We start from the raw sequence: 24076 nt of genomic DNA, 5'->3' as shown, positions 1-24076 counted from the left end.
AGGATTAAATTTACATTCAGAACAGCCTGAAATACATTATATTCTTCAAACAATGCCACTAAAACGTTTGTGTGTTCATAGCTACGTATTAGTTCACATTTGCTTTAGATTCATTGATATACTTTAAAATCATTTTCCTCTACTACGCATTATAACCAAATGTGGCTTATTTTAAAATGGCTGAAACATTCTTCGACGTCGACAATAAAAAACGCCTACGCCTTCAAGAAGAATGACCACCGTATAATTAGATAGTTTAAACGCACGGTAAAAAGGCTTTGCGGTTATGGATTGTAGATATCAAAAGGAACTTCGTTTCAATGTGCAGATAATGCCACCAATATAGACTGCAATAATATGGATTACTGCATATAAATGCAAACAAATCATATTTGTGAGGTATCTATTGCCCATCTAAAGGAATACCTCACCTCATTATTTACAGAGTTTCTACAATGTTCAGGAGCTTGGGTTTGCAGATCTTTGTATTTCTCATTAGGCCTACCCCCGCCTTTATATGTCACTGCAGTCGGGCTACGCGTATTGGGAAACGGGGAATCCCTCTTGGTAGAACCTATAGTTGAATTGGTTCCATAGCGAAAACTTTGAGAAAGCGGATCACCTCCAAACACCTCTACATAATTCGGAGGTATCTGAATGTTTCTGCTAGCTTTCTGAATCCCATTGACAGAGCGTCCTGATTGATAACACCAGCAGATGTCCCCGTAACAACCGTAAGCACCAAACCCACTCCTGCTTTTATGGACCTTCACAGCGAGGATGATTAAGATGAGCAGGAAAATGGATGAAATTGCCCCCAGAGATATCACCAAGTAAAAACTCAGTACGGACTTGAAAGCCGCCTCCTCGTCCAGATCTGTGACCCCAGAGAGCAACTGGGCATCCCCGTCAACCACCGACAAACTGATGGTCAGGAAAGCTGAAAGCGGCGGTGTCCCGTTGTCTTTTACCACGATGGTTAACTTTTGCTTTGTCGCGTCCTTCTCCACAACGCCTCGGATGGTCCACACTTCGCCCGTGTCCGGTGAAATGGTGAAAAGTCCCGGGTCAGTAGACTGGACAATCTGGTAGGAGAGGCGAGCATTTTGGCCCGAGTCAGCATCGATGGCGGACACTTTGGTCACCAGGTAACCTGGCTCTGCGGAGCGAGACATTGTTTCCATGACGGTTGACCCATGTTCAGGTAGTGGATGAACAATAACTGGTGCATTATCGTTCTGGTCCAAGATGACAATCTCCACCGAAACATTGCTAGTGAGTGGCGGGCTTCCGTTGTCCCAGGCTTGAACCTGGAACTGGAAGCTTTTGAGTTCCTCGTAGTCGAAACTTCTTTGAGAAAATACGATTCCATTCTCCGAATTAACATACACGTAGTTGGCTATTGACTCACTCTGAACCTGGTTCTCCGTGATGGAATATGATACTTCAGCATTCTGTTTTAAATCGGGATCGGTAGCTGTCACTGATAGGATAGAGGCTCCGATGACGTTGTTCTCCGTCACATAGGCTGTGTAGGCCGATTGGCTGAAACAAGGCGCGTTGTCATTGACATCAGAGATCTCGACCTGCATTGTTTTCTTGGAGGTGAGAGGAGGCGAACCCGAGTCACTACACTGTATAGTGACGTCATACTTTGGGATGTTTTCCCGATCCAATTGGTCCACGGTTAGCAATTTGTAATAGTTTATTAAAGGCGAATCCAGTTTAAATGGAAGGTTATTTGGGATTTGACAATGAATCTCTCCGTTTTTCCCCGAGTCTTTGTCTGTGGTACTAATCAGCGCTATCACGACCCCCAGGGAAGAGTCCTCTGCAAGAGGACTGAACAAAGACGTTACCTTAACTTCAGGGGCGTTATCATTCACGTCAGTAATGTCCACGTGAACACGGCAGTACACAGGTTGTGGAGCAGAGCCTTTGTCCATTGCCTGAACATTGATTTCAAAGGCACGATTTACTTCATAGTCCAAATTCCCCTTTACTTTGATCTCCCCCGTTATTGAATTGAGATCAAACATTTCACGCACTGTCGCCGAGGTATGGCTGGTAAAGGAATATTCTATCTCTCCATTAGACCCGTCATCCAAATCAGTTGCATTAAGCTTGATCACGAGTGTTCCTCTGCGCACATTTTCATTCAGACTGATCCTGTATACGGACTGGGCGAATACAGGAGGGTTGTCGTTGGCATCCTGTACTGCGACTAATATTTCAGCAGTGCTGGATCTTGAGGGAATCCCGCCGTCCTTAGCAATTAGTTGTAACCTGTGAGTTGCTTCTTTCTCTCTGTCTAGTGCCCGCTCCAGTGTTAACACTGGCAGCTTCTCCTGCCCACTGCGGGTCTCAATGTCAAGCGCGAAGTACTGATTCTCAACCAGGCGGTAATCTTGTAAGGAGTTGGTCCCCACGTCCGAGTCGTACGCACACTCGAGGGGGAAACGGGCACCCGGCGTCGCCACTTCATATATTTCTAAACGGACCTGATTCTTTGGAAAAATGGGAGCATTGTCGTTTATATCCAGAACCTCCACTTCAACTCTATAGACATTCAAAGGATTTTCGATTACAGCTTCCATTGATAAAAGGCAAGTAAGGCTTGATTCACAAAGCTGCTCTCTGTCAATTTTTTCCTTCACAAATAATATCCCATTGTCTAAATTTACATCCAAGTATTTTTTCCCGAGACCAGGCGCGATGCGAAAATTTCGAGCTGTGAGTTCTTTCACATTTAAACCCAAATCGTCCGCGATATTACCAACAAAGGCGCCAAGTTGTAGTTCCTCGGGAATCGAATAACGAATTTGCCCCGAAACTAGAGTCCAGAAGAATAGACAGTATAGGAGAAACCATTTTTTCAAGCAATATATTCTGCAATATCCCATTTCCGGCGAAAATCATTTCAAATGCTTCGGCGCAGCCCTGCTCCGTCCGCGAAACAGCCTTAATAAACGTCTTTCTATACAATTTTACATTGCTTTAGTAAAGAAATACCTGTACAATTTGAAAATCCACACATTAACTAACGCAGATGTTCCTATTTTTTAAAATCAGTCAAAGGAGTATCCTCGGATCCTAATATAGCATTACGCAGCCCGCTGTCCATTTTTACACTGTAGCTGATCTTACGCGATGGTGGATGGGGAAAGATCTCCAGCCAACATCTGCCTTCTGATTGGTGAACGTGTGCATGTTCGCATTCAACCAATCACTGCGCTAAGCACTGCTTAAAGCTAGAATGACCCTGAAAACGTCAGCGTAACGGTGGCATTTATAGTTGTACACTTAAAAATGTTTACTCTCCTTACCATCAACATTGTACACATTTTCTTTCTCAGAAAAGTTTTCAGTATGATAAAATAGAACTTGCCGTCAAAATGACGACACATCTAATGGCGATCGTTCTTAATCGCCCAAGCTGGGAGAGCAACGTCTACTCATTCAATAACACCTGCAAAATACCTTCTATGAAATGCATTATTTAAGATATTTTTGAAAAATCATCAAAACTGAAGATGCTGAAAATTAAAAAAAACTGAATTTTGTAAACACACAGCAGGCCAGGAAACATATGCGGCAAGAAAAACAGATTTAACTCGGAAGCCCTTTGTTAAATCTGATTTAGTTTGTTTCCACAGATGCCACCTAACCTGTTGTCTGTCTCTCGCAATTTTTCATTTGTATATCTGGAGTTTTTTTTGCTAGAAAACCGAACGGTGATCTATCATTTTACAGCCATAACATATTGATATTTTAGATGCTACTGTGGATTTCATTACAATTTGCCGCATCCATAAGACTTACAATAATTTAATACGGCACAATAACTACAATTATACATCTACCGAGTGCCAGCTAAGTGATGAAAACACTGAGCTTCTCCATTATCAGGAAAAGTGGAGAACATAAGAGGATCCCGCTTTTCCTTTCCACCAGTTAAGATCTTGACGTGCATGTAAATCAAACGGGTTCCTTTGGAAAGGCTTCTCACCTGACTATTGTCAGTGTTTCTGTAACTTTCAGAATTTGATACTGGCGGAGTCTTGTTATTCTTGCTTGCAAGTGAGCTACACGTGTTGCGGAGCATGAAGTCTCCCTTCATGGTGTGTGACGAAGAGCAACTATCATAACGGAAGCTCTGAGAGAGCGGGTCGCCCCCAAACACTTCAACATAGTTTGGGGGTATTTGAATGCTCCTGCCCATCTTTCGACTTCTCCCCCTAAGACAACAAGAGTTACGATCATCAAATCCCCATCGGTTTTGGTTAACTTTAACGGCGAGCACCACTAAAATTACCAGGAAGACCACAGAAAGTAATCCCAAGGCTATGACCAAATAAAAGCTCGTTTCAGGGGCCAAAACTGCTTCTTCGGATAAACTATCTACCTCGGATAACGATTCTGAATAACCCTGTTCCAAAGAGATTATGATGGTTAATGTGGCCGAGAGTGCTGGCTCCCCGCTGTCTTTCACAACGACCACCAAACGTTGCTTCCTAAGATCTCTATCCACGATGCCACGCGTCGTCCATATGTCCCCTGAGTCTGAAGAAATGGTAAAAAGTCCGGGGGTTGTAGCTTGGGAAATCTGATAAGTGAGGCGAGCGTTCTGGCCAGAGTCTGTGTCGGTTGCGGATACTTTAGTGACAAGGTAGCCGGGCTCCGCGGAACTCGACACTGTCTCTGTCACTGTCGAGCCATGTTCTGGTAGTGGTTGAACGATGACTGGAGCATTGTCATTTTGATCGAGGATAATTACATCTACTGAAACGTTGCTACTCAGTGATACAGGGCCAGAGTCCTGAGCTCGGACACAGATCTCAAAGCTTTTCAGATGTTCATAGTCAAATGATTTCTGAGCATAAATGACCCCAGTTTCCGAATTAATATTCACGTAGGCGGATACTGGGAAAACCTGGTCCTGTGTTTCCAAGATAGAGTACGACAATTGAGAATTCTGATTCACATCCTGATCACTGGCAGTAACGGAGAAGATAGAAGATCCTATAACATTGTTCTCCGTTATATAGGCTGTGTATGACGGCTGCGTAAAGCGCGGAGCATTGTCATTTACATCGGAAATATCCACCCGGATGGATTTCTTGGATGTCAGAGGAGGAGATCCCCTATCACTGCATACGATGGTAACATCGTACTTTGCGATATTTTCGCGATCCAGCTGTTGCTCAGTTAGTAATCTGTAATAATTCCTCATAGAGGAATCCAGTTTGAAAGGCGAACCACTTAAAATTTGGCAATGCACCTGCCCATTATCTCCAGAATCTTGGTCATTCACGTTAAACAGGGCGACAACTGTCCCGGGCAAAGCCCCCTCGCTGACAGGACTGAATATAGAGGTCAGTGTCACCTCAGGTGCATTGTCATTAATGTCAATAACATCCAGCAAGACTTCGCAGTGTACAGGCGTTGCGTAAGGTCCCTTGTCCGTCGCTTGGACGTTGATCTCAAAAATATCGTTTTGCTCATAGTCCAAATTCCCCTTGACTCTGATTTCCCCAGTTCTGGAATCCAGACTGAACATCTCACGGACTCTGTTGGAGGCGTGGCTACTGAAGGAGTACACAACCTCCCCATTGGCGCCTTCGTCTAAATCAGTAGCATTTAGTTTGATGACCAGAGTTCCTTTGGGTGTGTTCTCAAACAACCTTGTCCTATACTCCGACTGTTGGAACACTGGCGCATTATCGTTCGCATCTTGCACAGTGACAATTATCTGAGCCGTCCCAGATTTCTCAGGGATGCCTCCGTCCTTCGCGACCAGGACTAACCTGTGGATCCTTTGTTTTTCCCTGTCTAGTAGCCGTTGCAGCACTAAGACCGGCAACTTGCCATCTCCGCGGCGTGACTGTATATCTATGGTGAAATACTCGTTTTCGCTCAGCTGGTACGTCTGCACCGAGTTGATTCCAACGTCTGGGTCATATGCAGACTCGAGGGCAAAGCGCGCTCCCTGCGCCACAACCTCTGAGATTTCCAAGCGGAATTGTGCTTTGGGGAAACTGGGGGCATTGTCGTTTACATCCAGAATTTCTACTTGAAAATGATACACAGTCAGCGGATCTTCGATCACGGCCTCCAGGAACAATGTGCACGCAGAGCTGGACCCGCAAATCTGCTCCCTATCAATTTTCCCCTTTACGTAGAGAATTCCACTGTCCAAATTTACATCGAGATACTGCTTCCTGGGACTGGACACAATCCGAAAACTGCGAGCAGTCAGTTCCTTCACATCTAAATCCAAATCCTCTGCGATATTTCCAACAAAGGCACCTAGTTGCAGCTCCTCAGGAACTGAATAGCGAACTTGTCCCGAAACTAGAATCCAGGACGATAACATATAATAACAAATTGACCATTTAAACAGCCAATATAAATTAGAATATCCCATCTCCTGTACAAAACATTGCAATGACTTCAGCGCGACACGCCATTCACCGCTTCTCTGGAATAAGATTCTACAATGCCAGCTTTAAAGACAAAAGAGGCAATGTTGCATAAAGTACCTGTATTTTTCAAAGGTTATTGAGATTTCGCTCGAACCGTTCCATTTCATTTAAAATATCCAGCATTTTCGAAAACAAAACCCAAATCCAGCGCTACGCGGCTCGCTATGCGGAGTTTTACACTGTATCTCATCATACATAATGGTGGCTGGGAGAGAAAGGGGCAGTCCAGATCTCCAGACACATTTCAGCTTCTCATTGGTGAACTGCCGTTCAACCAATCATCACACAGAACCATTCTTAAAGCTATAATGCTTCTGGTAACCACTCCGTCATATTTATTATTGTACAATATAAATTTCTGAAATAATTTTACGCACTGGCTTGGAAATTTCATGTCCGCTGCTAATTTTTGGTGGATTTTCTGAAAGCTACTACTTGCAAACCCATTAAAAAGACTACTTTATGCAGTTTTGGAAGCATCTAAAATTGATGTACATGTTTGCATACTTTCAAAACAGATCGATTTTTATTTTGCATACTTTAAAGCTTAATCCCCATTACATGGCAGTAAAATGTTATATAATTGGGGTCGGGCATTCAAATATTATTAAAATAAATAAGCATTACAATTATATTACATTATACTGTCATATAATTATGTACTATGACATTATGACATTATATAAGCAAATGACTGTTGATTTTAGTTGACTGAGTAAAACACATCATTAAACAAAATCTGAACATAAATATCAATCCAGTACCAAAACTCATGACATCAGTATCATGGCTGGAGCAAGAAAACTCAATTAGTTTATCTTCCCCAGGCCCTAGCGAATAACCAGGGTGATCAGTATTTCGCATTTTGCTTCCATAAAAATATAGATGATAATAAATCCAGGACTTTTGTGCTTTAACCGTACATCCTCATTTTTTTGATTCTAGTATGCAATGAAATACTAAAACACTATAAGAGCACCAAAAGGCACACGACTCATTAGCAGAGCAGCAGGTCCCGAAAAGGCGGCGGGAAATTCAGATCACATTGAAAGCAAATATGACTAATTTATAGATATTTCCCAAATCCAGTCTCCATGATCTAAATATATTCAGTAAACATTTGTACATCCAATGGAGACCCATGAGGTGTTGTTCTCGCCAGCGAATAACAACCTCACCTCATTTACAGTATTCCTGCACTGCGCAGACTTGGCGGTTTGTAAAGTATCACCATTTCCCAGAACGCCACTCGGAGTAAAATCCTTTCGCGTAGATGCGCTGCTGGACAACCTGAAATCCCTCTTCACAGAACGTGAACTTGAGCATGAATCATAGCGGAAACTCTGAGAAAGTGGATCACCCCCAAACACCTCAACGTAGTTCGGTGGTATCTGGAGGGTTCTATTGCCTCTTTGAAATCCATGTAACGAGTTTCTTACTGTAAGACAACCACATGCGCCAAGAGAAGAGGATCTATGAACCTTAACGGCGAGGATAATCAAAATCACCAGGAACACGGAGGAGGTGACCCCTAAAGCGATTACGAGGTAAAAGCTGGTATCAAAATCAAACCCTGGATCCTCAGACAAACTATTCCGTTCCGACAGCACTTGTCTATCATTTCCAACTAAAGACAAAATGATTGTCACGGTGGCCGTCAGTGGCGGTGATCCATCGTCCTTAACACAGATGACCAACCTTTGCTTAGCGGCGTCATTCTTACTAATACTGCGTATTGTCCAGATCTCTCCCGTGTCCGGTGAAATGGTAAATAGACCGACCTCAGTAGCTTGGAGAATCTGGTAGGTAAGGCGAGCATTCTGGCCAGAGTCACCGTCGGTAGCAGAAACCTTCGTAACCAGGTAACCTGGTTCTGCGAGCCTGGATATGGTCTCTGACACAGTGGAGCCGAATTCGGGTAGTGGTTGCACGATCACAGGGGCATTGTCATTCTGATCCAAGATAATTACATCCACTGAGGCACTTCCAGAAAGTGGTGGGGATCCGGAATCCTGCGCCTGAACCAGGATCTGAAAGTTTTTGAGATTCTCGAAGTCGAAACTTCTCTGCGAAAATATGACCCCGCTGTGTGAGTTAATGGAGACATATGCGGCCACTGACATGCCCTGAATCTGACTCTCCAAAATAAAGTATGACACATCGGCGTTCCTATTTGAATCTTGATCGAAAGCAGTCACAGTGAAAATGGATGCACCTATGGCGTTATTCTCCATTACATAAGCTGTATATACAGGCTGTGTAAACCGGGGTGGGTTATCATTTATATCCGAGACCTCCACCGGGATCGTTTTGTTGGATGTCAGAGGGGGAACCCCAGCGTCGGTGCATACGACAGTAACATTGTAGGCTGATACATGTTCACGATCCAGTGTCTCCCAGATAACCAGTTTATAATATTTTTGTAAAGTTGAAACTAGTTTAAATGGAAGACCTTTTGGGATTTCGCAATCCAAATCCCCGTTTTTAGCTGAATCTTTGTCAGTTGAACTAATCAGAGCCACCACAGCTCCCGGGAGGGAATCTTCGCTGATAGGACTGAATAAAGATGTCAGTGTAATCACAGGAGCGTTGTCATTCACATCAACAATGTTAACCGCCACATGACAGTATACAGGGGTTGCATTAGGACCCATATCTTTTGCTTGGACATTTATCTCAAAAACACTATTTTCCTCGTAGTCCAAATTATTCTTAATTCTGATTTCGCCAGTTTTGGAATTCAGCCCAAACATTTCACGAACTGTATTTGAAGTGTGACTGCTAAACGAATACACTATCTGTCCATTGACTCCAGCATCCAAATCAGCGGCATCTAATTTAATCACTAATGTTCCTTTGGGTGCATTCTCTGGCAAACTGACCCTGTAGACAGGTTGCGGGAAAACAGGCGCGTTGTCATTGGCATCCTCAACAACGATCAATATTTCAGCAGTGCCAGATCTCTCAGGAACCCCTCCATCCGCAGCTATCAACACCAACCTGTGGTTACTTTCCTTTTCTCTGTCCAGCTGTCTTTCCAAGACTAAAACCGGTAATTTTTCGCTGCCACCCCGCGTCTCAACATCGAGAGAGAAGTAGCCGTTCTCCACGAGCTGGTAGCTTTGTACCGAGTTGGATCCAACGTCCGGGTCCTGTGCGCACTCCAGAGCGAAGCGCGTTGCTGGGGCAGCCACCTCCGATATTTCCAACCTAATGCGACTCTCAGGAAAACGCGGAGCATTATCATTTACGTCCAGAATGTCCACTTGAATATGATAGATATTTAGAGGATTTTGAACCACCGTTTCCAGAGATAACGTGCAGGCGAGTTTCTGCTCGCACAACAGTTCCCTGTCCATTTTTTCCTTCACAACTAAAACCCCGCTGTCTAAATTTACATCAATATACTGCTTACTAGGTCCTGTCACAATTTGAAAGCCGCGAGATGAAAGTTCTTTGATATCCAAATTTAGGTCCTCTGCGATATTCCCAACAAAGGCGCCGACATTCAATTCTTCAGGAATCGAATAACGTATCTGTCCAGAAATTACTTGCCAGGAAGGGATAAAACAATATAAAAGTTTCCATTTCATCAGCCAATATAATTTATAAAATTCCATTTCCAGCACAAAGCATTTCAAACGACTGAGAACAACGCAGCGCCGTTGAATAATTCCGATTACAATGAGTAAATCATGGCTCAATTTTAACAATACAGCTGAATTGTACAAAACCTCTCGTACTGCTTAAAAAGTCTGCTTTAGGATTTTCGACAAACCTTCTTATTTCTTCTAATTTCGCCAACAGATGATTGTAAAGAACCGAATGTAAGGAAGGACGAGCAGCTCTATCCATGATACACGGTACCTACTCGTATATCATGGCGGAAGGGGAGGGTAGGGCATCAAGGATCTCCAGTCACATTACAGCCTCTCATTGGCTAAAGAGGCTGACATAAATTCAGCCAATCACCACACTAGGCATTTCTTAAAGCTGGCGCAATTGTCTATATTTTAAGTTGTACAATATAAAATCTAACTCTCAGTTAATTTCACTATTCTAGATTGTTTTACAGCAATATTACAGTTTACAGTACACTTTACACTTAATTCATTTGCAATTCAGTCGAAATCAAGAGTTATATTTTACTGAATCTTAAACAGTTTAGTTCGCCAAAGCTAGTCGTACTAATCGTTCTGTATATTTAACATATAACATTCTGAAATAACTTGAATATGACTTCATAGTACTTTGGGCATTATAGCAGGATGTGAATATAAAATTGTTGCGGTGTAAAGAAAAAAAACAATGAATTGACAATTTCAATACTCTGTCGATTAAAGGTGGGGTGGGTGGGTGGAGGAATAATGAATAATCTTCAAAAGGTAGCGAATCAAGAGGAAAGTAACGTTTACACCTGGGATGGTACCCCACACTATGGTCTTTGAAAGGACGAATTTTAAAGGGAATTAGATGTGCTTAGACACACAGCGGCTACTTTATTAGGTTCCTCCTGTACCTAATAAAGTGGCCACTGAGTGTATGTTCGTGGTCTTCCACTGCTATAGCACGTCCACTTCAAGGTTAATTTTCTGTGTTGGCTAGGAAATGTCCTTTCCACTGCTAAATTTTGGTAGATTTTCTAAGAGTTAGTACTGGTCAACCCATTGAAAGAGACTATTTTTATGCAAATTTGGAAGCATCTAACAATTGGTGTCCAGGATTTCATACTTGCAAAACAGATCACTGGCACTTATTTTGCTTATTTTAAATGCCTAATCCCTATTATATAACATTATAATGTCATATACATATATTATGACATTATATAAACAAATGACTATTGATTTGTTATTTGAGCAAAACAAGGTATTTCACAATTTCTCATTAGCGATATCAATCCAATACCAGAACTCACGACACCAGTGCATTGGGTGGATCAATAATACTAATTTGATTTAACTTCCCCTGCCCTAGCGAAGTACCTGGATTTCCTGTTTTCTTACACGAAAATATAGCTGGTAATAAATCCAGGACTATTGTTGTGATTCATCGTTACATCTTCAACGGTAACATTTTCTAACTCCCATATGCAACAAAATGCTAAAACACTCTCATCACATCAAAAGGCAAATGATTGATTAGCGTAAGTACTGGTCCAGAAATAGCGACTGGAAATTCAGATAACACTGTAATCTAATATGACTGATTCATACATATTTCCTAAATCCAGTCTCCACGATCTAAATATCTTCAGTAAAGATTTGTACATCCAATCAAGACCCATGAGGTGTTGTTCTCGCCAGCGAATAACAACCTCACCTCATTTACAGTATTCCTGCACTGCGCAGACTTGGCGGTTTGTAAAGTATCGCCATTTCCCAGAACGCCACTCGGAGTAAAATCCTTTCGCGTAAATGCGCTGCTGGACAACCTGAAATCCCTCTTCACAGAACGTGAATTTGAGCATGAATCATAGCGGAAACTCTGAGAAAGTGGATCACCCCCAAACACCTCAACGTAGTTTGGTGGTATCTGGAGGGTTCTATTGCCTCTTTGAAATCCATGTAACGAGTTTCTTACTGTAAGACAACCACATGCGCCAAGAGAAGAGGATCTATGAACCTTAACGGCGAGAATAATCAAAATCACCAGGAACACGGAGGAGGTGATCCCTAAAGCGATTACGAGGTAAAAGCTGGTATCAGAAGCAAACCCTGGATTCTCAGACAAACTATTCCGTTCCGACAGCACTTTTCTATCATTTCCAACTAAAGACAAAATGATTGTCACGGTGGCTGTCAGTGGCGGTGATCCATCGTCCTTAACGCAGATGACCAACCTTTGCTTGGCGGCGTCATTCTTACTAATACCGCGTATTGTCCAGATTTCTCCCGTGTCCGGTGAAATGGTAAAGAGACCGACCTCAGTAGCTTGAAGAATCTGGTAGGTAAGGCGAGCATTCTGGCCAGAGTCACCGTCGGTAGCAGAAACCTTCGTAACCAGGTAACCTGGTTCTGCGAGCCTGGATATGGTCTCTGACACAGTGGAGCCGAATTCGGGTAGTGGTTGCACGATCACAGGGGCATTGTCATTCTGATCCAAGATAATTACATCCACTGAGGCATTTCCAGAAAGTGGTGGGGATCCGGAATCCCGCGCCTGAACCAGGATCTGAAAGTTTTTGAGATTCTCGAAGTCGAAACTTCTCTGCGAAAATATGACCCCGCTGTGTGAGTTAATGGAGACATATGCGGCCACTGACATGCCCTGAATCTGACTCTCCAAAATAAAGTATGACACATCGGCGTTCCTATTTGAATCTTGATCGAAAGCAGTCACAGTGAAAATGGATGCACCTATGGCGTTATTCTCCATTACATAAGCTGTATATACAGGCTGTGTAAACCGGGGTGGGTTATCATTTATATCCGAGACCTCCACCGGGATCGTTTTGTTGGATGTGAGAGGGGGAACCCCAGCGTCGGTGCACACGACAGTAACATTGTAGGCTGATACATGTTCACGATCCAGTGTCTCCCAGATAACCAGTTTATAATATTTTTGTAAAGTTGAAACTAGTTTAAATGGAAGACCTTTTGGGATTTCGCAATCCAAATCCCCGTTTTTAGTTGAATCCTTGTCCGTTGAACTGATCAGAGCCACCACAGTCCCCGGTGAGGAATCTTCGCGGATTGGACTGAATAAAGATGTCAGTGTAATCATAGGAGCGTTGTCGTTCACATCAGCAATTTTGACCACCACGTGACAGTATACAGGAGTTGCGTAAGGACCCATATCTTTTGCTTGGACATTTATCTCAAAAACACTATTTTCCTCGTAGTCCAAATTATTCTTAATTCTGATTTCGCCAGATTTGGAATCCAGCCAAAACATTTCACGAACACTATTTGAAGTATGACTACTAAACGAATACACTATTTGCCCATTGACTCCAGTATCTAAATCAGCGGCATCTAATTTAATCACTAATGTTCCTTTGGGTGCATTCTCTGGCAAACTGACCCTGTAGACAGGTTGCGGGAAAACAGGCGCGTTGTCATTGGCATCCTCAACAACGATCAATATTTCAGCAGTGCCAGATCTCTCAGGAACCCCTCCATCCGCAGCTATCAACACCAACCTGTGGTTACTTTCCTTTTCTCTGTCCAGCTGTCTTTCCAAGACTAAAACCGGTAATTTTTCGCTGCCACCCCGCGTCTCAACATCGAGAGAGAAGTAGCCGTTCTCCACGAGCTGGTAGCTTTGTACCGAGTTGGATCCAACGTCCGGGTCCTGTGCGCACTCCAGAGCGAAGCGCGTTGCTGGGGCAGCCACCTCCGATATTTCCAACCTAATGCGACTCTCAGGAAAACGCGGGGCATTATCATTTACGTCCAGAATGTCCACTTGAATATGATAGATATTTAGAGGATTTTGAACCACCGTTTCCAGAGATAACGTGCAGGCGAGTTTCTGCTCGCACAACAGTTCCCTGTCCATTTTTTCCTTCACAACTAAAACCCCGCTGTCTAAATTTACATCAATATACTGCTTACTAGGTCCTGTCACAATTTGAAAGCCGCGAGATGAAAGTTCTTTGATATCCAAATTTAGGTCCTCTGCGATATTCCCAACAAAGGCGCCGACATTCAATTCTTCAGGAATCGAATAACGTATCTGTCCAGAAATTACTTGCCAGGAAGGGATAAAACAATATAAAAGTTTCCATTTCATCAGCCAATATAATTTATAAAATTCCATTTCCAGCACAAAGCATTTCAAACGACTGAGAACAACGCAGCGCCGTTGAATAATTCCGACTACAATGAGTAAATCATGGCTCAATTTTAACAATACAGCTGAATTGTACAAAACCTTTCGTACTGCTTAAAAAGTCTGCTTTAGGATTTTCGACAAACCTTCTTATTTCTTCTAATTTCGCCAACAGATGATTGTAAAGAACCGAATGTAAGGACGAGCAGCTCTATCCATGATACACGGTACCTACTCGTATATCATGGCGGAAGGGGAGGGTAGGGCATCAAGGATCTCCAGTCACATTACAGCCTCTCATTGGCTAAAGAGGCTGACATAAATTCAGCCAATCACCACACTAGGCATTTCTTAAAGCTGGCGCAATTGTCTATATTTTAAGTTGTACAATATAAAATCTAACTCTCAGTTAATTTCGCAATTCTAGATTGTTTTACAGCAATATTACAGTTTTTGTGCATTTTACACTTAGTTCATTTGCAATTCAGTCGAAATCAAGAGTAATATTTTACTGAATCTTAAACAGTTCTGTTCGCAAAGCCAGTCGTACTTATCATTCTATATTTAACATTTAACATTCTGAAATAACTTGAATATGACCTCATAGTACTTTGGGCATTACAGCAGGATGTGAATATAAAATTGTTGCGGTGAAAAGAAAAAAAAAACAATGAATTGACAATTTCAATACGCTCTTGATTAAAGGTGGGGGCTGGTGGAGGAATTTTGAATAAACTTCAAAAGGTAGCGAATCAAGAGGAAAGTAACGTTTACAGCTGCGATGGTACCCCACACTACGGCCTTTGAAAGGACGAATTTTAAAGGGAATTAGATGTGCTTAGACACCCAACGGCTGCTTTATTAGGTTCCTCCTATACCTAATAAAGTGGCCACTGAGTTTATGTTCGTGGTCTTCTACGGCTGTAGCATGTCCACTTCTAGGTTAATTTTCTGTGTTGGTTAGGAAATGTCCTTTCCACTGCTAAATTTTGGTAGATTTTCTAAGAGTTAGCACTTGTCAACTGATTGAAAGAAACTATCTTATGCAAATTTGGAAGCATCTAACAATTGGTGTCCATGACTTCATACTTTCAAAACAGATCACTGGCACTTATTTTGCTTATTTGAAATACCTAATCCCTATTATATAACAATATAATGTCATATACATATATTATGACAATATATAAGCAACTGACTATTGATTTGAGTTGTTTGAGATATTTCACCATTTCTCATTAGAGATATCAATCCAATACCAAAACTCACGACACCAGTGCATTGGGTGCATCAATGATGCTAATTTCGTTTAACTTCTCCTGCCCTAGAGAAGTAGCTGGATTTCCTCTGTTCTTACACGAAAATATAGCTGGTAATACATCCAGGACTATTGTTGTGATTCATCGGTACATCTTCAAAGGTAACATTTTCTAACTCCCATCTGCAATAAAATGCCAAAATACTCTCATCGCACCAAAAGGCAAATGATTGATAAGCAGAAGTACTGGTCCAGAAATAGCGACTGGAAATTCAGATAACACTGTAATCTAATATGACTGATTCATACATATTTCTTAAATCCAGTCTCCATGATCTGAATATTTTCGGTAAAGATTTGTACATCCAATCGAGACCCATGAGGTGTTGTTCTCACCAGCGAATAACAACCTCACCTCATTTACAGTATTCCTGCACTGCGCAGACTTGGCGGTTTGTAAAGTATCACCATTTCTCAGAACGCCACTCGGAGTAAAATCCTTTCGCGTAGATGCGCTGCTGGACAACCTGAAATCCCTCTTCACAGAACGTGAACTTGAGCATGAATCATAGCGGAAACTCTGAGAAAGTGGATCACCCCCAAACACCTCAACGTAGTTCGGTGGTATCTGGAGGGTTCTATTGCCTCTTTGAAATCCATGTAACGAGTTTCTTACTGTAAGACAACCACATGCGCCAAGAGAAGAGGATCTGTGAACCCTAACGGCGAGAATAATCAAAATCACCAGGAACACGGAGGAGGTGACCCCTAAAGCGATTACGAGGTAAAAGCTGGTATCAGAAGCAAACCCGGGATCCGCAGACAAACCGTTCAGTTCTGACAGCACTTGTCTATCATTTGCAACTAAAGACAAAATGATTGTCACGGTGGCTGTCAGTGACGGTGATCCATCGTCGTTAACGCAGATGACCAATCTTTGTTTGACAGCGTCATTCTTACTAATACTGCGTATTGTCCAGATCTCTCCCGTGTCCGGTGAAATGGTAAATAGACTGACCTCAGTAGCTTGAAGAATCTGGTAGGTAAGGCGAGCATTCTGGCCAGAGTCACCGTCGGTAGCAGAAACCTTCGTAACCAGGTAACCTGGTTCTGCGAGCCTGGATATGGTCTCTGACACAGTGGAGCCGAATTCGGGTAGTGGTTGCAAGATCACGGGGGCATTGTCGTTCTGATCCAAGATAATTACATCCACTGAGGCATTTCCAGAAAGTGGTGGGGATCCGGAATCCCGCGCCTGAACCAGGAGCTGAAAGTTTTTGAGATTCTCGAAGTCGAAACTTCTCTGCGAAAATATGACCCCGCTGTGTGAGTTAATGGAGACATATGCGGCCACTGACATGCCCTGAATCTGACTCTCCAAAATAAAGTATGACACATCGGCGTTCCTATTTGAATCTTGATCGAAAGCAGTCACAGTGAAAATGGAGGCACCTATGGCGTTATTCTCCATTACATAAGCTGTATATACAGGCTGTGTAAACTGGGGTGGGTTATCATTTATATCCGAGATCTCCACCGGGATCGTTTTGTTGGATGTGAGAGGGGGAACCCCAGCGTCGGTGCACACGACAGTTACATTGTAGGCTGATACATGTTCACGATCCAGTGTCTCCCAGATAACCAGTCTGTAATAGTTACGTGAGGATGACTCTAGTTTGAACGGAAGTTCCTTTGTGATTTCACAATCCAGGTCCCCGTTCTCAGCTGAATCCTTGTCTGTTGAACTGATGAGAGCCACTACAGTTCCCGGGGGTGAATCTTCGCGGATTGGACTGAAGGAAGATGTCAGTGTAATCACAGGAGCGTTGTCGTTCATATCAACAATGTCAACCACCACCTGACAATACACAGGAGTTGCGTTAGGACCCATATCTTTTGCTTGGACATTTATCTCAAAAACACTGTTTTCCTCGTAGTCCAAATTATTCTTAATTCTGATTTCGCCAGATTTGGAATCCAGCCCAAACATTTCACGAACTGTATTTGAAGTGTGACTGCTAAACGAATACACTATCTGCCCATTGACTCCAGCATCCAAATCGGCGGCATCTAATTTAATCACTAATGTTGCTTTGGGTGCATTCTCTGGCAAACTGACCCTGTAGACAGATTGAGGGAAAACAGGCGCGTTGTCATTGGCATCCTCAACAATGATCAATATCTCAGCAGTGCCAGATCTCTCAGGAAACCCTCCATCCTTAGCTATCAACACCACCCTGTGGGTAGTTTCCTTTTCTCTGTCCAGCTGTCTTTCCAACACTAAAACCGGTAGTTTTTCGCCGCCAACGCCCTTCTCAACATCGAGAGAGAAATAAAGATTTTCTAGTAACTGGTAGCTTTGTACAGAGTTGGTTCCAACGTCCGGGTCTTGTGCGCACTCCAGAGCGAAGTGGGTTCCAGGAGCAGCGACCTCTGATATTTCCAAAATAAAGCGGCTGTCTGGAAATCTCGGGGCATTGTCATTTACGTCCAAAACATCCACGTGAAAATGATACACATTTACAGGATTCTGTATCACCGCTTCCACTGATAACGTACATGCGAGGCTCCGTTCACATAACTGTTCCCTGTCGATTTTTTCCCTCACAAATAAAACCCCATTGTCTATATTTACATCAATATACTGCTTGCTAGGTCCAGGCATAATTTGAAAGCCGCGAGCCGAAAATTCCTTTATATTCAAATTCAGGTCCTCTGCAATGTTCCCTACAAAGGCACCGGCATTCAATTCTTCAGGAATCGAATAACGTATTTGTCCAGAAATTACTTGCCAGGAAGTGATAATGAAATATAAAAGTTTCCATTTCCTTAGCAAATATAATTTATAAAATTCCATTTGCAACAGAAAGCATTTCCAGGGATTGAGAACAACGCAGCGCCGTTAATAATCCCTGCTAAAAAGATTAAATCATGTTTCCATTTTGACAAATACAGCTGAATTGTATAAAACCATACGTACTGCTTATAAAATTCTGCTTTAGGATTTCCGATAGACTTTCTTCTTTCTTCTAATTTCGCCAATGGATGATTGTAAAGAACTGAATGTAAGGAGAGGCAGCTCTATCCATGATACACGGTATCTACTCGTATACAATGGCGGAAGGGGAGGGTAGGACAGCAAGGATCTCCAGTCACATTAGATCCGCTCATTGGCTAACGAGGCTGACAGAAGTTCAGCCAATCGTCACACTAGCATTTCTTAAAGCTAGCGCAATTGTGTATATTTAAAGGTGTACAATAATAAATCCAACAAATATTTAATTTCACCAGTTTAGATTGTTTTACAACAATATTGAATTCTGCAGTATATTTTGCACGTAGATTATTTGCAATTCATTCTTTATCAAGAATTATATTTCACTGAATGCTTAATCAGTTCGATTCGCCAAAACCATTCTTACTTATCGTTCCATATTTAACATTTAACTTTCTTAAATAACTTGAACATCATCTCATAGTACTTTTGGCGTTAGAGCACTGCGTGAATATCAAATGACTGAGGTGAAAATAGAAAACAATGATTTGACAATTTGAATATTTTCTTGATGAGGGTGAGAGGAGAATAATGCTCAAAAGGTAGCGAGGCTACGGAAAACAAAGATCTACTATTGCGATGGTACCTCGCCCACGGCCCTTGCACTCTTAAAGTACGAATTTTAAATGGAATTGGATGCGCTTATGTTCCCAATGGCCACTTTATTAGATCCCTCTTGTACCTAATAAAGTGGCCACAAAGTGCATATACGTGATCTTCTGCTGCTGTAGCCCAGCCATTTCAAGGTTAATTTTCTGCATTAGGTTGAAAATTTCCTTTCCGCTGCTACTTTTTGGCGGACTTTCTAAGAATAACTACTTTCTAACCCATTAAAAAAAGATTATGTTACGTAGTTTTGGAAGCATCTATAAACTGATGTACACACTTTCAGAATAGATCACTAGCACCTATTTTGCTTATACACAATCCCCATTATAGTACATTAAAACGTCATATTATTATATATTATGACGGTAAGGCAATATATAAGCCATAGTTAAATAAAAATGACATTTCACAATGTCTTCATAGAAATATTAACCCAACACCAAAACTTGTGACATCAGTACCACGGGTGGAGCAATAATATTCATTTCGTTTTAACTTCCTCAGGGCCTGTGATCCACGAAATTTTCGCTGACAATAAATCCAGGACTATTTTTGTGCTGTATCCGTATATCCTCAATGGTAACATTTTCTAACTCCCACATGCAACGAAATGGTAACACATTATAATCGCAAAAAAGGCAACTGATTCATTTGCAGTGCAGCTGTTCCTGAAATAACTACTGCAAATTCAGATGACATGATCTAAATATATTCAGTAAACATTTGTACTTCCAATCGAGACCCATGAGGTGCTCTTCTCGCTACCGAAATGCAACCTCACCTCATTTACAGTATTCCTGCACTGCGCAGACTTGGCGGTTTGTAAAGTATCGCCATTTCCCAGAACGCCACTCGGAGTAAAATCCTTTCGCGTAGATGCGCTGCTGGACAACCTGAAATCCCTCTTCACAGAACGTGAACTTGAGCATGAATCATAGCGGAAACTCTGAGAAAGTGGATCACCCCCAAACACCTCAACGTAGTTCGGTGGTATCTGGAGGGTTCTATTGCCTCTTTGAAATCCATGTAACGAGTTTCTTACTGTAAGACAACCACATGCGCCAAGAGAAGAGGATCTATGAACCTTAACGGCGAGGATAATCAAAATCACCAGGAACACGGAGGAGGTGACCCCTAAAGCGATTACGAGGTAAAAGCTGGTATCAAAATCAAACCCTGGATTCTCAGACAAACTATTCCGTTCCGACAGCACTTGTCTATCATTTCCAACTAAAGACAAAATGATTGTCACGGTGGCTGTCAGTGACGGTGATCCATCGTCGTTAACGCAGATGACCAATCTTTGTTTGACAGCGTCATTCTTACTAATACTGCGTATTGTCCAGATCTCTCCCGTGTCCGGTGAAATGGTAAATAGACCGACCTCAGTAGCTTGAAGAATCTGGTAGGTAAGGCGAGCATTCTGGCCAGAGTCACCGTCGGTAGCAGAAACCTTCGTAACCAGGTAACCTGGTTCTGCGAGCCTGGATATGGTCTCTGACACAGTGGAGCCGAATTCGGGTAGTGGTTGCAAGATCACGGGGGCATTGTCGTTCTGATCCAAGATAATTACATCCACTGAGGCATTTCCAGAAAGTGGTGGGGATCCGGAATCCCGCGCCTGAACCAGGAGCTGAAAGTTTTTGAGATTCTCGAAGTCGAAACTTCTCTGCGAAAATATGACCCCGCTGTGTGAGTTAATGGAGACATATGCGGCCACTGACATGCCCTGAATCTGACTCTCCAAAATAAAGTATGACACATCGGCGTTCCTATTTGAATCTTGATCGAAAGCAGTCACAGTGAAAATGGATGCACCTATGGCGTTATTCTCCATTACATAAGCTGTATATACAGGCTGTGTAAACTGGGGTGGGTTATCATTTATATCCGAGATCTCCACCGGGATCGTTTTGTTGGATGTGAGAGGGGGAACCCCAGCGTCGGTGCACACGACAGTTACATTGTAGGCTGATACATGTTCACGATCCAGTGTGTGCTGGGTAACCAGTCTGTAATAGTTACGTACAGATGAATCCAGTTTAAAGGGAAGGTCCTGTGTGATTTCGCAATCCACGTCCCCGTTTTCAGCTGAGTCCTTGTCCGTTGAAGTAATCAGAGCCACCACTGTCCCCGCGAGGGAATCTTCGCTGACAGGACTGAATAAAGATGTCAATGTAATCACAGGAGCGTTGTCGTTCACATCAAGAATTTTGACCACCACGTGACAGTATACAGGAGTTGCGTAAGGACCCATATCTTTCGCTTGAACGTTAATCTCAAAAACACTATTTTTCTCGTAGTCCAAATTGTTCTTAATTCTAATTTCGCCAGTTGTGGAATCTAGCCGAAATATTTCACGAACTCTGCTCGAAGTATGACTGCCAAACGAATACACTACCTGGCCATTGAGATCAGCGTCCAGATCTGAAGCATCCAGTTTTATCACTAATGTCTCTTTCGGTGCATTCTCCCACAAACTGACCCTGTAGATGGACTGGGAGAAAACGGGCGCGTTATCATTGGTATCCCCGACAACGATCAGTATCTCAGCAGAGCCAGATCTCCGAGGAACCCCTCCATCGTTAGCGATCAGCACCAACCTGTGAGCACTTTCCTTTTCTCTGTCCAGCGATCTTTCCAAGACTAAAACCGGTACCTTTCCGTCGCCACCCAGCGTCTCGACATCGAGGGAGAAATAGCCGTTCTCTGTTAGCTGGTAGCTTTGCACTGAGTTGGTTCCAATGTCCGGGTCCTGTGCGCATTCCAGAGCGAATCGAGTTCCAGGAGCAGCAACCTCCAAAATTTCCAAACGGAACTGGCTCTCTGGAAATCTCGGGGCATTATCATTTACGTCCAGAATGTCCACTTGAAAATGATAGACATTTAGAGGATTTTCAATCACCGCTTCTAAAGATAACGTGCAAACGAGGCTCTGCTCACACAACTGTTCTCTGTCCATTTTTTCTTTCACAAGTAAAACCCCATTGTCTAAATTTACATCTATATACTGTTTGCCAGGTCCAGGCATGATTTGAAAGCCGCGAACCGAGAGTTGTTTTACATCTAAATTCAGGTCCTCTGCGATATTCCCAACAAAGGCGCCGGCATTCAATTCTTCAGGAATCGCATAACGTATTTGTCCAGAAATTAGTTGACAGGAAGGGATAATGAAACATAAAAGTTTCCATTTCATTAGCAAATATAATCTATAAAGTCCCATTTCCAGCATAAAGCATTTCAAACAATTGAGAACAACGCGGCACCGTTCAATAATTCCTGCCAAAAAGAGCAAATCATGGTTCCATTTTGACAAATACAGCTGAATTTCATAAAACCATACATACTGCTCAAAAATTCTGCGTTTGGATTTCCGACAAACCTTCGTATTTCTTCTAATTTCGCCAATAGATGATTGCAAAGAACCGAATGTAACGACAGGCAGCTCTATCCATGATACACGGCATCTACTCACACACAATGGCGGAAGGGGAGGGTATGACAGCAAGGATCTCCAGGCACATTTCAACCGCTCGTTGGCTGACGAGGATGACTTAAGTTCAGCCAATCACCACACTAAGCATTTCTTAAAGCTGGACTGTAGTCCCAATACTTGGAGGCTTTGTCTATATTTAAAGTTGTACAATATAAAATCTAAGAAATATTTAAGTTCATTGGTTTTAGATTCTTTTAACAGCAATATTAAATTCTACTGTGAATTTTGCACAGAGATGATTTGTAATTCAGACTTGATCAAGAGTTATACATCGCTGAAGGCTAAGTCAGTTTTAATTCGCCAAAACATGTCTTAATTGTCATTCAATACTTAGCATTTAACTTTTTTAAATAACCTGAACATTATTTCATGTTACTTTCAGCAATACAGCAATGTGTGAATATTAATGAAGTGAAAAAAGGGAAAAAAATGATAATTTCAATACTTTCTTGAGGCAGGAGAGAAATGAATAATATTCAGAAAGTAGCCAATCAAATGGAAACGAACATTTACAACTATGACAGTGCCTTTGCGCTCTTAAAGGACGAATTTTAAATGGATCTGGATGTGCTTATACACTCAGAGGCAAGTTTATTATATTCCTGCTGTACCAAATAAAGTGGTCAATGAGTGTATGTTCGTGGACTTCTACTAAAAAGTAGTCCATCCATTTCAAGACATAAACACAAGGAATTCTGCAGATGCTGGAAATTCAAGCAACACACATCTAGAGATGCTGCCTGGCCTGCTGCGTTCACCAGCAACTTTGATGTGTGTTCCAGCCATTTCAAGGTTCGACGTGTTGTGCATGCAGAGATGTTCTTCTGCACAGCACTTTTGCAATGAGTGGTTATTTGAATTACCGTCGCCTTGTTGTCAGTCTGGCCATTCTCCGCTGACCTTTTTCATTAATAATCTGGATAAGTGGGGGGCACTGAGACTGTCACTCTGGGGTAAAGTCAATGTAGCTAAGATGGTCATAGTACCTCAGTTTAGCTATCTTTCTATGATGTTTCCTTTAAATATATCAGATTTGATTTACAAGCAATACAACAAAATTATCAGTGATTTTCTATGAGACAAGAAGTTGTTCAGAATTAAAATGAGTAAGATGTGTATGTCCAGGGATATGGGTGGGCTCAGTCTACCAGACGTCAGGACATATAAATTATCGTTTGAAATGACCAAATTAGCTAAACATTGGGACAGGGCTAAGGTTGATTTAGATTAGGTAATTATAGAAAGGAGCCTGGCTGCACCACATTCTCCCCTTAACATCCTCTCACAACATGTGGAAAACAAGACTAATCTAAATCCTATACTATCTCACTCAAGGAGTGTGTGGAGTACAATTCATACAGCTTGTGGAAAGTCACATTTAAACCAGCTATACTCCT

The 24076-nt window shown here is 42.3% G+C and overlaps 3 protein-coding genes across 3 annotated transcripts in view; all 3 read right to left on the bottom strand.

The window, feature by feature from the left end:
- Positions 1–6533, bottom strand: part of LOC140201027 (uncharacterized) — an 83759-nt gene extending 77226 nt beyond the window's left edge. The window contains exons 1-2 of the mRNA XM_072264663.1: positions 3864–6533; positions 432–2913 (exon numbers count right to left, since the gene is read on the bottom strand). Coding sequence (XP_072120764.1) covers positions 432–2913; positions 3864–6427 — 5046 coding nt within the window. The 5' untranslated portion in view covers positions 6428–6533. The remainder of the gene's footprint in view (positions 1–431; positions 2914–3863) is intronic.
- Positions 6534–7594: 1061 nt separating this feature from the next.
- Positions 7595–24076, bottom strand: part of LOC140201026 (protocadherin-16-like) — a 31200-nt gene continuing 14718 nt past the window's right edge. The window contains exons 2-4 of the mRNA XM_072264662.1: positions 15935–17377; positions 11808–14165; positions 7595–10021 (exon numbers count right to left, since the gene is read on the bottom strand). Of these exons, the coding sequence (XP_072120763.1) occupies positions 7595–10021; positions 11808–14165; positions 15935–17377 (6228 nt within the window). The remainder of the gene's footprint in view (positions 10022–11807; positions 14166–15934; positions 17378–24076) is intronic.
- LOC140200631 (protocadherin gamma-A3-like) lies at positions 17428–22524 on the bottom strand. Its single transcript, XM_072264202.1, has 3 exons — positions 19913–22524; positions 17639–18270; positions 17428–17517 (listed from the first exon to the last, which is right to left on the bottom strand). The coding sequence occupies exons 1-3, from the start codon at positions 22413–22415 to the stop codon at positions 17428–17430; spliced, it is 3225 nt and encodes a 1074-aa protein (XP_072120303.1). The 5' UTR covers positions 22416–22524.

The sequence above is a fragment of the Mobula birostris genome, chromosome 7, assembly GCF_030028105.1.
Source record: "Mobula birostris isolate sMobBir1 chromosome 7, sMobBir1.hap1, whole genome shotgun sequence".
In the NCBI taxonomy this organism is placed as follows: Eukaryota; Metazoa; Chordata; class Chondrichthyes; order Myliobatiformes; family Myliobatidae; genus Mobula; species Mobula birostris.
The sequence above is the reverse complement of the archived record's forward strand: the minus strand, read 5'-3'. Positions and strand labels throughout refer to the sequence as shown.